Source organism: Lolium rigidum, chromosome 5 (assembly GCF_022539505.1).
Source record: "Lolium rigidum isolate FL_2022 chromosome 5, APGP_CSIRO_Lrig_0.1, whole genome shotgun sequence".
Lineage (NCBI taxonomy): Eukaryota > Viridiplantae > Streptophyta > Magnoliopsida > Poales > Poaceae > Lolium > Lolium rigidum.
In genome coordinates, this window is record NC_061512.1 from 213,185,477 (window position 1) to 213,198,206 (window position 12,730).

The 12,730-nt window shown below is 40.7% G+C and overlaps 1 protein-coding gene across 1 annotated transcript; it reads left to right on the forward strand.

Annotated features, from left to right (window-relative positions):
* Window positions 1–4,215: 4,215 nt before the first annotated feature.
* LOC124657043 lies at window positions 4,216–10,716 on the forward strand. The gene is made up of 6 exons (XM_047195673.1): window positions 4,216–4,231; window positions 6,034–6,119; window positions 6,295–6,326; window positions 8,760–9,156; window positions 9,302–9,448; window positions 10,627–10,716. The coding sequence occupies exons 1-6, from the start codon at window positions 4,216–4,218 to the stop codon at window positions 10,714–10,716; spliced, it is 768 nt and encodes a 255-aa protein (XP_047051629.1).
* The last annotated feature ends 2,014 nt before the right edge of the window (window positions 10,717–12,730 follow it).

Sequence of the window (12,730 nt, forward strand, 5' to 3'; positions counted from 1 at the left end):
ATGCAATTAGTAGGAAAGTAAAAAGTGTGTCTTATGTCAGAATGACGAGACTATTAAACACTTATTCTTTCGACGCAAATTTGCTAGATCTATATGGTCAACCATCAAGATAGGTTCTACCTTATATCCACCGGTGTTACGAACATATTCAACAACTGGCTTAATGGTGTAGATCCTAGGTTCAAACTACTTAGGGTGTGAGCGATTGCCATTATATGGTCGCTTTGCTATGTAGGAACGCAAGGTTTTTAACAATAAAATGCTTCTCTTATGGAGGTCATCTACCGATGTAAAATTATGCTCCGTTTGTGGTCACCTCTACAACGTGCGGAATATTGCAACCTCTTTATGAGGTGTCTACACGTTGAAGGATCCAGCGAGTGATATTTTTCCCAACATGGATGACAGCGTGATTTGCGGATCAATTTTCCTTCGCCTTTTTTATCTTTTTCAGTTTGTTTGTGTACTATTTGAGAACTAAAGTTTTAGTTGTAACTTGTTGATTGGTACGCATGTGTGCGTTCTAATTATGGAGAGGCTAGATGTAATGTTTTCTAGTAAATAATAAAGTGTTTATTATAAAAAAAAAGATAGTATGAATAGAACCTGGTAGCTTTTTTACTGCTATCGCTCTTAGATTAGCTTTCGATTTTTTTTTTGCGGGTAAGATTAGCTTTCACTTGCAATTGCAAGTTTCGCATCTGCGAAATCTTCAGGCTTCCTTAAGATTTTGATTGCACTGTCTCACAATTCCGCATGGCCGCCTCAGAGTCTAATCCCTTTCCCAGCGAGGAATCATGGTAGTTTCGTAGCTGCAGTTTCCTTTGAGCCATTTTTCCCATTAGTTGACTGACTTTAAAAGCATTTTAGACTTGACCTATAGCGATAGACGCAGATGTTCTTTAATGTCCTCCTGCCAACTGGATGTCAAATTGAAAATCGAACATAGCAATGTCTGGGGCTCTGTACTATGAAATGCGCTGAATCTTGGTGTGTTCATGTGATTCGCGGTGTGGTTCCGTCTTCTGCTACCTCTGCGCCTCGTCTCTGATCACTACCTCCGGTGCTAGAATTGCCGGCACTTTTTTGCCGGCACTTTTAAATGTGCCTCCATTTGTACTCTTTTTCGGCATTTTTTTGACCGGTGTCATTAATATCCATCTTTTTAGCGGCACTTTACAAAAAGTGCCGGCAATGCCTATTATTATCCGCATTTTATCGAAATGCCGCCAGTATTTTTTGTTGCATTTCTTCAAAAGTGCCGGCAATGGCTAGTATTACCGGCATTTTAACGAAATGCCTCCATTTTTTGTGGCATTTCTCCAAAAGTGCCGATAATGCATAGTATTACCGGCATTTTTTCCAACTGCCGTTAAAATATGATCATTACATGCATATAGTTAAGTGCCGACAATTCCTTTTGCTAGCATTTACCTGAAAGTGCCTGCAATACAGTTGTTTCCACGCATTTTGCTGAACTATTGAGGCACTCTACGACAAAGTTCCTTCAATTGTAAAATTGCTAGCACATTTCAGAAAAGCCACATATTACTTACCATATAAAAGGTCCACAGATTACTACTTAGCTACATATTATATAGAATGTCCTCTAGTAGCATCGAAAGCAGTAGCAGTCCAGCAGCACTTACTAGCTATTACAATCCACATAGTTCAACACTTACTACTTCAGGATAACTGTTTAGATATAACTAACAGTCCATAGATTACTAACATTTCACAGATAACAGACAATTATACTACTTCAGGAAAGTTTAGCACTTACTCTGATGACTCGGAGGATGAATCAAAGTGTTCATGCATGTTGTGGATCATCATATCAATCTTACCCTTCCTGGTAATGAAGAAATCAAACAGACAAATAGCTCATTCTTTAATGTCATAGGTCTGCATAGCTTTTGACCATCCACTTGTAATGATTGCATTCTTTGATTTTCCATTTGCCATCTTCATTTTGACATTGAAGCATGCAGTGTTGTCTGTGTACTAAAGAGCAACTGTAGTAGCATTGTCTCTAGCATTGACTAGGTACCTTTCCAGGTACATATCTGTGAACTTCTTTCCAATATCATGTCAATCATACAATGTTTCCAATCAGTTACAAGTTTTTTATGTTACCAGGTTAAGAAAGGTATATGTTTTCTATGTTTACCATCTTGCATTTATGTTTGACCACTGTTGATTTGGTCATCCTGTAAACATAGTACTGAAATGCCTCTGATGGAAAGTTGTAGCAGTGCTCTTCAAGGAAAGTGACTTGATCTGCTGTCAAGTACATGTCATGTTCAAATATATGCAGTGCTCATCAAAATCCTTTCTCCCACCTACAAGTGATCCTATTTGTAAGAAAGAGACATTTCATTGTTATGTAATGGAAGCCTACATTAGTAAAAAAAAAATTAGCTAACCATCCTTTTCATACCTCTCAATGTCATATTTTCATGACAATCACAATCAGACATAGAGTCATCAGAGCTCGAACCACTGAAATAGCTTGGACCACTGTCAGAGCTTGTATCACTATCTATTTCTATTGGATTTTCTTCAGTGGATCCCATCTAAAAATTTGAAGATAATTAATAATATAAAGACAGTAGATCATGTGAGAAGTGAATCTAAGCAAGGTTTAGTTAACTATAGGTTCACCATGCATTGGAATTGGAATATTATCATGCATCTCACAACCAAAACCAGGACTAGCTATTAATTTAAAAGAAACTAAAATATAAAAGTAATGTATTTTAACTGAAATTCCATTATAAAAGGAACTATATTTGTGCACTCCTGTGTAACGCACAACTAAGAGGGTGGGCTACATTTGCATGTCCTATTTTCTCATTATTTTGAAACCTTATGTACATCATTCAAAACAAAGACATGCATCTCTCAACCTGGTGATGCAAAACAAATACATGCATCTAAACATTGAAAACAAAGACATGCATACTAAAGCAATAAATTGCTGATGTTCAATCGATATACTGCTTGATGAATCCTATTACATGCATCCCCATCTGGCCGAGTTATTCCTGAAGCACTAAACTCCGTTCATTTTTCTGTAACAGGGAATGGATAACCGGGTGGTACCCCCATCTAACCAGTATATTCTACTATCTGTAATAGTAACATATATCTATTTCACTGGCGGATCAAAGTAATATATCAGCTTTCACCGGCAAGATCAAAGTACTAGAGTAAGATTTCGAATGGGGATCAAAATAATCTAGATTCACCGGTGAACAAGATTTGGGAATGTACTTGTCCAAGATTTCGAATGGTGATTGTACCTTTGTAGTTGCTATTGCCAACGTGGTCACCGGCGTGGTCTCCGGCGGGATTTCCCTTCCTTCCCAACAGCGAGGCCTTTGCGTCTCCTTAGCTCCAAACCCTAGCTCGTGTGACAAAATGGACGGATAAGTCCGGGACGGAGAGGAAGAGTCAGCTTATACTGCTGTAGTTTTGCAATAAACCCCTTGCTCCTTTTCACTTAACTTGTTTCGTCCTCACACTACAACCTCCATTTAAATATCACTCTCTAGGGTATATATTGCTAACATTGGTATATTTGTAATGGTGATATTAATGTTGTGATAAGATTGGTAATTGAAGGTACCACCTAAAAGCATGAGAACATAACCTAGATAAGAAGCAATCTATACCTAGGATGGAGTGTATAGCCAGGAAGCTATCAATAGCCAGGAAGCTGTCTATAGCTAGGAAACAATGTATAGTCAAGAAGGAATGTTTAGCCATCAAGTAGAAGGAAATCAATCAAAGACAACTTACAAGCATCTAGAGGCAAAGGTTAGAAATTACTCCTGCAATTGTACCGACTAAATGGTTGATGCAATAATTGAGACTTATATGATAAAATAATAAAATATGTTATCTGCAGACATCAAGTGTGAATAAGATCATTAAATCTGTTAAACTCGAGAAGGCACAAGAAAACAAGATGAAAATCAATGAGGTGAAGAAGAGAAAGAACAAATGGATAGTCAAGGTGACAAAAGGGATGGATGTTGCATTAACTTCACCAACCAGTGAATCAGTAGTAGCTCTTGGGACTGTTCAGAATGCAGACACAGAAGATTAGATTGAGGTTATGATCAACATGGTCTTGAAGAGAACCACAAAGTTACCACAAGCAAAGGGGAGAATGACACTACTAGGTCATGCTGAGGCACACTCAGTCCAATGTCCAAGGCAAAATGTAAGTTTCACTTCTCCTGTTACTAAATCTTCACTTGCCTCTGGAGAATGTCAATTATCACTTGTACTGCACATGATCAATACTGCCATTTAGCTTCACTTGCCATGATCAGTAATGTCATTTAGCTTCACTTGCCATGACCACATGAAACAACCATGTTTTCCATCTAGCTACACTAGTTGTGACACAAAGCATTCTTGTAGGTCAGTCTGAAGATGTGGACTTGACTCATGCAAAAATTATGAGCAGCATGGACAAGAACTTGCGCCTTCATTCTAAATATGATGGTAGGGTGCGGACATTGGAGGAACAAGCACCGAATCGGGAAAAAAATAGGAAAAATGAGAACCCTGTCAGTAAGATAACTAAGAGGAGGAGAACCTTCACCTTCAAGTCAAAAGCCAATTTAAATGGAAGCCGGGATGATGTGTGACCTCAAACTTCAAGTCAAAAGCCAAGATGATGTAATCAAAGTCTTGATGAACCATGTTGGTCAGACAAATTAGATGAACCTTGTTGTGTGTTTTATCTAATGGTTTTCTAGATTGTGAACCCTATGGTCATGTTTCCTGGATTGTGAACCATGTTGATCATGTAAGTTAATTGTCTGGATTGTGAACCATGATGGATGTTTCAAAATGTTGATTGACTGCTAGATTTCTTGGAAATATTTGTTAAATAAATTGAGTGTTAATGTTGCTTGACTACTAGATTGCATGATGTTTGCTAGCACTCCAGCAAATTAAAAAATGCCTACAAAATAATCAGCGGCACCAGAACTAAAGGCCTAAAAAAAAGCTTCTAGAGGCATTTCTGAAACTGCCGGCAAATTTTTTGGATGGCATCTTCAGCAAAGTGCTGAAAAAAAGATTCTGCGGCATCTACTGAAAAGTGCCGGCAAAAGATTCCATGGCACCTTCTGAAAGTGACGGCAAAACTCTTTCCCTGCTTATTAGTAAGTGCATGAAATAGTTATTACTGGCATTTTTCCAAGTACCTTAAAATACTTATGGTGGCATTTTCCTGAAAGTGCCGGCAAAGACCTATCTCCACGGGATTAAATACAACAATTTTTTCTGCCTCAAAAAACCATTGCCGGCACTTTTTGGTGCCGACAATCTAGGTACCTCACCTAGTGGACAGGGGAGAGGTGCGGATCTTCACGCAGGCGCCAGGCTACGGGCTCTGGGCTTGCTCGGCAGGATTTCTTGCCCCAGTTGGACGCCGTTGTTAGGGCAGGGTCAAGCACTTGTCACTCCTGAACTCCCGACGAGGCCAATGAGATTGCAGCAAATAGATTCCTACAATAGCCATCTGTGTTTTCTCAATCTCTCCAGTGTATTGTTGTAGTATTGCGCTGCATATTGCCGACGACTACCAAAACTCGTTGTGCAACCCGAGCATCTGTTGTTATGTTGTACTTGTACAACACTGGTATTTTTGTTCATGTATATATGCAAATATTCTTGGTATTTGGACTGCCCAAATATCCACCGGTACCCGCATAACATACTACTAATCTCATCACAGAAAGATTTGGCCCCAAAAATCGTGTCCTGTTTTGACAAAACCAAAAAAATGTGAGGGCAATTCATTTCTTAATTAGTTAAGATGACGCGATACTTTTGCCCATGTTAAAAAAAAAGTTGGTTTATCTAATATTGTTTCTTATTATTATCTGGACAATTATTTTCTTATACTCCTCGTTTACTATGACAAGGGATTTATACATCTGATTATTTTATTTTGTGTTTTTGTTAGTAATCCCCTAAATTGTATAGATGCGTGTTTTTCTATTACAGGTAGTCACATCGAGTGTACTCAGGTGCACAATTCATTTGTGCAACAAGTTTCTCCAGCTAAACGAGACAGCTCGCTAGTTACACAAGCAAGTGGATGTTTGAATTCGTCACAATAACAAAGCGAGCCGAGCTAACACATTACCTTTTTTTTTCTTGAGCAAAGCTAACACATTACCTAAACGAATTCTAGCGAGTCGACTCGCCGTAACTGGTTATTATCCAGCACTATCAATTGCCATTGCGTATTTCTTTCTTTTTCAGGATAATGGTCGTTGCAGTTTCCGCTGGAACAGGTACAGACTACAGAAGAGAAGATAGGCCCAAGTAGTAGTCGCAGCAAATCAGGCCCAGGCCGGTCAGGCCTTGCAAACAATAGGCACTGCGGTAACGGATTTCCTATACACCGATCACGTCTGCGCGTACCGTGCGTCGCACACCCCCACGCGGTACGGGCCGGCTCAGTTCGGATGTTGGGCCAGTTAGCCGTTTTTTTTTTGAGTTATTTTTTCTGTTATGTATTTTTTTCTTTTCTGTTTCTTTTCTATTTCTGTTTTTTCTGTTTCTTTTTCTTTTCAGTTTTTTATTTTTTGTTTCTTTTTTCATTCTTAAGATTATTTTTTAAAATTTAAATATATTTTTAAATGTAAAATGTTTATCTCAAATATTCGAGAAAAATTCAAATTCGAAATTTGTTTAAGTATAAAAAAAATAAATGCGAAAATTGTCAAGTATAAAAATTGTTTAAATTCGAAAATTGTTCATATATAAAAAATGAAAATATTTGTTCCAATTAAAAAAATTTCCAATTTAAAATTTATTCCATTTTGAAAATTGATCCAATCTGAAAAATGTTCAAATTTTGAAAATATTTAAATTTCAAAAAAACTAAAATAATTTAAGAAAATCGAGTCTAAAAAGAATCAGCTTTTGAAAAACGTAAAAAGAAAAATAGAACAGGAAAATGAAAAAGCAAAAAAAAAAAAAGGAAGAGTGGGAATGTTGGGCCGGCCCAACAACCCGCCTAGGGGTGTGTGGCGCCAGGTCCGCGCCGACCAGGTCGGCGTACAGCACCCCCCTACGGTAATCCTCAAGGCGCCACGCAGGGGAATCCCTATACACCGACAAGGTCGGCCGTTATCGCGCGCCGCACAATCCTCCGTGCACGGTATGGGCCGACCTGGTCGGCCCAGTTCACGGTGTACTTCGTTTTCTGATTCTTTTTTCGTTTTTTCTTTTCTTTTTCTTTTATGTTTCTCTTTTCTCTTTTGTTTCTTTTTATTTTTTAGATTTGAAAATATTAAGATTTAAAAAAAATTGTTGATATTTTTAAAAGTTTTCATGTTAATTTTATTTAATATTTTTAAAAAATATTTTTTTCTCAAATATAAAAAATGTTCAATCCCCAAAAAATATCCACAGTTCAAAAATGTTTAATCTCATAAAATGTTCAAATTTAAAAAATGCACAATGTCAAAAAATGTTCAATCCCAAAAAATGTTCAAACATAAAAATTGTTCAATTTTTTTTAAAAATAATTTTCAAAAAATGTTCAAAATATAAAACTGTTCAAAATTTAAACTTTTGAATTTAAAAATGTTAATATTTTGAAAAAGTCTGAAAAATAATTTCCTAAAAAATGTTAGATTTTGAAAAGAAAAAATATTAGTAACAGAAAAAGAGAAGAAAAAAGAGAAAAAATCGTACCTGAGCGAATGGATCGCGATCTAGCCTACCTGACCTGGTCGCTGGGGTTGTGGGGCACCCCGCACGAGCCGGGGAGGTGCTATACACCACCCTGGTGGGTGCGGACCGGGTGTCGCACACCCTAGGGTGGGTGTTGGGCCGGCCCAGCCATGTATTTTTTTTGTTCCTTTTTCGTTTTTCTTCTTCATTGTTGTTTATTTTCTACTTTTTCTACGGTTTTTGAAATTCCAAAAAAATAATCTGAACTTTTTTCGGAAAACTAAACTTGTTTCAAAATCTAAACTTTTCTAAAATTTGAACATTTTTTAAATATACATATACTTAATTTGTATATTTTCTAAAACTTGGAAAACATTATTTTCGAATTTTTTTATTTTTTATACATGAACAATTTTCGAATTTGAACAATTTTTGTAATTGAACAATTTACAAATTTGAAATTTTTTGTAATTTGAACATTTTTCACATTTAAACAATTCTATCATTTTAATAATTCTCGAATTTGAACCTTTTTAATTTTGAACAAAGAAAATAAATAGAAAAGGAAAGGAAACAAAAAATAAAACAGAAAAACAAATTCAAAAAATAGAAACATAAAACGAAAACGAAACGTAAATGGGCCAGCCCCAATACCCGACCAGGGTGTGCGGTGCCTGGTAGGCACCGACCTGGTCGGTGTATAGGACTGGCCCACGAGCCGCCCAGGTTAGCACTTCCCCCGCGCCGTCGTTGCCGACGGTCTTTTCCCCTGGACGTCCCGCCACCGCCCGTCGGCATACCACCGGCTGCTGCATTTCCCACAAAACCCTCCTATTAGGGCGCCGCTTCCACCCCCTTCACTCGCGCCGCCACTCATCGCCGCCCCCCGCCCCCCGGCGTCCGAGCCTGCTGTTCACGGAGGTCGCGCGTTTCACGAAACCGACCAGCACTCAGGTCAGTTCGCTGTTACACCACACCACGAGTTGTCCGTTCCACCGCGCGCTCTAGTTGCAATTTGTGCATTTCAATTCCGTCAATGCCAGATCTAGAGTTGAAATCATCACGTGTGCCAACGCAGGGAGCGGGTCGGCGACGATGGCGGAAGACCGCAGCTGGATGTACACGTGCCGTCAGAGCAGGACCTCAATCACCCCCGAGTGGGCGGACAAGGCGACGGAGTTCGTGGAGCGCGCCTTCCGCCGCGTGCCGCCGGGCCGCGACGTGCCGTGCCCCTGCGCGTGCTGCCGCAACATTCGAACGCGATCCAAGTTCGACATGCAGATTCACCTGGGCAAGAACGGCTTCCAGCCTCGTTACACGGTGTGGGTGTACCACGGCGAGAGCCGCACTGCTAAGCCGTCCGACGGCCAGCTCGGAGACAATGGTAAAAAGGATGCGGGGGTTGCTGCTGCTGCTGGGGAGCAAGTGTCGAAACCGCAGGTACTGCTCCGCTGAATATTCATCACTTTCACAAGTTAGGGCTCAACTGCTCAAGCCAGACAGGTTACAAATATATATTCAGGTGGCTGACATTGGGGATCTCCTGATATTCGTGTACTTGGGATTGCATTTGCAGGAAGCTAAGACTAAAAGGAGGGAAATTTCAGACATTGAGGTGTACGCATTAAGCAAGCTACGGAAGGAGGAGCGGATTGAGTGGGGTTACCAACGGTACCTGTGGGACAAGGAAAAACTCCAGCAGCAGGAGCAACAGAATGCACCAAAGAGGGCGGTGAGTTTAGTGTCTCCCCCTACCTTAATGCCATTGCAGTGTCAGTAGAAATCAGCCCTCCTGCTTGCCAGATGCAGGCTTAGAGGATACCTAATTAGGCTATGAAATTTAGTACTAGCAATATTATAAATTGATGGATCCCCTCTGTACACCAGAGAGGGCAAAATGCTAGTCCCATTCTTCCCAGATGCAGGCTTAGGGGCTACCTAATTAGGCTATGGAATTGAGTAGCAATATTATAAATTCATGTGTCTGCTCTGTACACTGCAAGCGGAGAGGTCAAAATGCTAGTCCATTCTTTGGTACAGCGAAGAAAGATGTCGCTGGAAAAGTTTGGACTCCACGTCATTTTGGTACTAGAACATGCAAATCATGCGCTACATGCTCGCAGTGCACATACATTTCAAAGCATGGGTTGCTTGAAGCCTTGTTTGTAGACGAAAGGCATCAAGTGCCCAACTTTGAATGTACAAAAGCCCCAAACGGGCGACAAATACCTATGGCGCTTTCTAGCGTTTCTTCTTTAATTATCGTGTAATTATCTTGCTCTCTGCTGTATCATTACAGTAGGCAAAGATTTTGCCTCTATAAAAAAACTGTGGAAAGAGCAATATTTGGTATTGTTTTCCTGTCACTCATTACTTATTAGATTCTGATGATAGTAATAATGTACTACTGAATACTAAGACATTCTACGCACAACTAGTCTATCTACCTCAACATTGACGTGCTTCTTTCTAAATAAAAAAAATCTGCCTTGCGCAATGACCTTAACTTCATCATAATGATACATCAACCTTTACATATTTCTTATTTTCCTGAATCTATTACCTTCAATGCTATTCCATTGGAAGAAAAAATTTGTAAGATCTAGGATACCACACACGCTTTTCCTTTTGATACTGCTGTTGGATATTCTACTGGCATTCCACGAAGAATTTACCCACTTGCTGTCTTGCTTGAGATAGAGGATCAGCACAATATAGATGGTCTTTCTTGCTAAAAGCTCAGAAGAATCTGTATCGATTGGGTGTACCAGAACACACATTGTTGGCTTTCTGTAACTTATAGTTGCATCATTATCTACACTCAAGAACATATGAGAAGTTGAGAGCTTTTTCATAAACTATATGCTTCTTATTTTAGCTGATCTTTCCATTTTCATGCATGTGTCGTAGCGCACCTCTGGCGCGCCCACTGCCGAGCTTGCTGAAGATGAAGACAGCAAAGATGCCGACAGTTGTGCTTCCAGCTCTGGATCAATCTAGTGTTATGTATCTTACCTGTGAGAATTCTAGCATTGTTGTAGTTTCTGGACTTGTGAAAAATTATGCCGCCCATGCTGCAGCTCCAAATATGTTCGAGAACAGCTCGTGCATCCAAACATGCTGAGACCTCCAGCCTACTATCCTTCATGTTCAGGTTCCTCGAGACTTGCTTGACAAACTTGATTTTCAAAAGAAGTTTCCACCGTCTTCATCCAGACGATTGCAGATAGGGAATCGAGTATACAGCTCCACGTACTCTCTTCCTTTTGATGTTCATCGGTGTTGGCAAGCTGTTGTGGGCAAATCTCCATACAGAGATTTTCACCTTTTCTGGCACATTCCTATCACATATCTTTTTCCATTAAGTCGAGGGGTTTGCAACAGTCAGACGAGGCACTCGCATCCCATTGCAGCTTTACATCTCGTAGGCTTACACCCAGGTGATAAGCTGATTTAACGCTAAAACTCCCTTTGCTATCATAGTGCCAAGCCACCCAATACTTAAATCTGGAATTGGAATTCCATAGTCCATGGACTTTGGGCCTAAAATTCCAGGGACTCCGCAATACTCCATATCTGCCCTGAGTGGGACCAAGAGGATATCACAAGTGTTAGGGAAATATAGTTGTTGTATTACCAGGGGGCCAAAGGCCACAATATATAGTACATGTACAGGTGCACATATGCAGAAAACCCCCTAACATATGGGGAAACTACAATAGACAAATATATACATCTAACACCCCCCCGCAAACTCATGGTGGATCCACAACACTGAGTTTGGAGAGTAAGAAATCATGCTGCACTCTAGTCTGTGCCTTCGTAAAGAAATCCGCCAACTGCAAATCTGAAGGCACATAATGAACCGCAACAACATCATCCCGTACTCGTGCACGTGTGTAAAAGGCATCAACACCGATATGCTTGGTCAGCTCATGCTTGACCGGATCACGCGCAATACCGATAGCACCTGTACTTGTCGGACAAAAGTGGAGTGGGTGTCGTAACGAGACCCCAAAATCTGCAAGCAACCACCGTAACCAAGTCACCTCAGCAATCAACAAAGCCATAGCCCGCAACTCAGCCTCAACACTCGAACGAGAAACTGCGACCTGTTTCTTCGTCTTCCAAGCAACAAGCGAACCACCAAGAAACACATAGTAAGCAGAAAGCGAACGACGATCCGTAGGATCACTCGCCCATGTAGCATCCGAATAGCACTGGAGCTGGAGAGAGCTGGAACGGGGAAAGAAAAGGCGACGAGTGATCGTGCCACGAAGATAACGAAGAACACGGAGGAGATGACTATAGTGAACGATGGTAGGAGCTGAGACAAACCGACTCGGAATATGAACAGGATAAGAAATATCGGGACGAGTGACAAGCAAGATAAACAAGACTCCCAACAAGATGACGATAACGGGTGGGATCGGGAAGAGGATCACCATCGATAGGACGAAGCTTAACATTAAGCTCCATAGGAGTATCGACTGTGCGCTCATCCCCAAGAGCGAGCACGAGCAAGAAGATCCCGAATGTACTTTTCCCGAGAGATAGAAAAGCCATCGAAGTGGAGGAAACCTCAATGCCAAGAAAATAGCGAAGAGGACCAAGATCAGTCATAAGAAACCGATCACGAAGACGAGCCTTGACGAAGGCAATATACTCGGGATCATCACCGGTAATGATCATATCATCGACATAGAGAAGAAGAAGAGTACGTCCATGAGGAGAAGTGTGAACGAAAAGTGCTGGATCATGAAGACTAGGAGAGAAACCAGCAGCCGGTCACGACAGATGCGAAGCGCTCAAACCAGGCACGAGGGCCTGTTTGAGACCATAGAGAGAACGTCGAAGACGACAAACCATCCCATCGGGAACAGAATACCCAGGAGGAGGCTGCATGTAAACCTCCTCACTCAACTCGCCATTAAGAAAAGCATTCTGAACATCAAGCCGGGAGACGGACCGGCGGCGAACGTAAGCAACGGCAAGAAGGGTACGCACGGTAGTC

Bases quoted from the DNA above. Each gene is read 5' to 3' on its own strand.
- LOC124657043 (XM_047195673.1), top strand. The intron at 6,120-6,294 runs GCAAGTGGATGT...TTTCTTTTTCAG, and splicing joins ACAGCTCGCTAGTTACACAA to GATAATGGTCGTTGCAGTTT. The intron at 9,157-9,301 runs GTACTGCTCCGC...CAGGAAGCTAAG, and splicing joins AGCAAGTGTCGAAACCGCAG to ACTAAAAGGAGGGAAATTTC.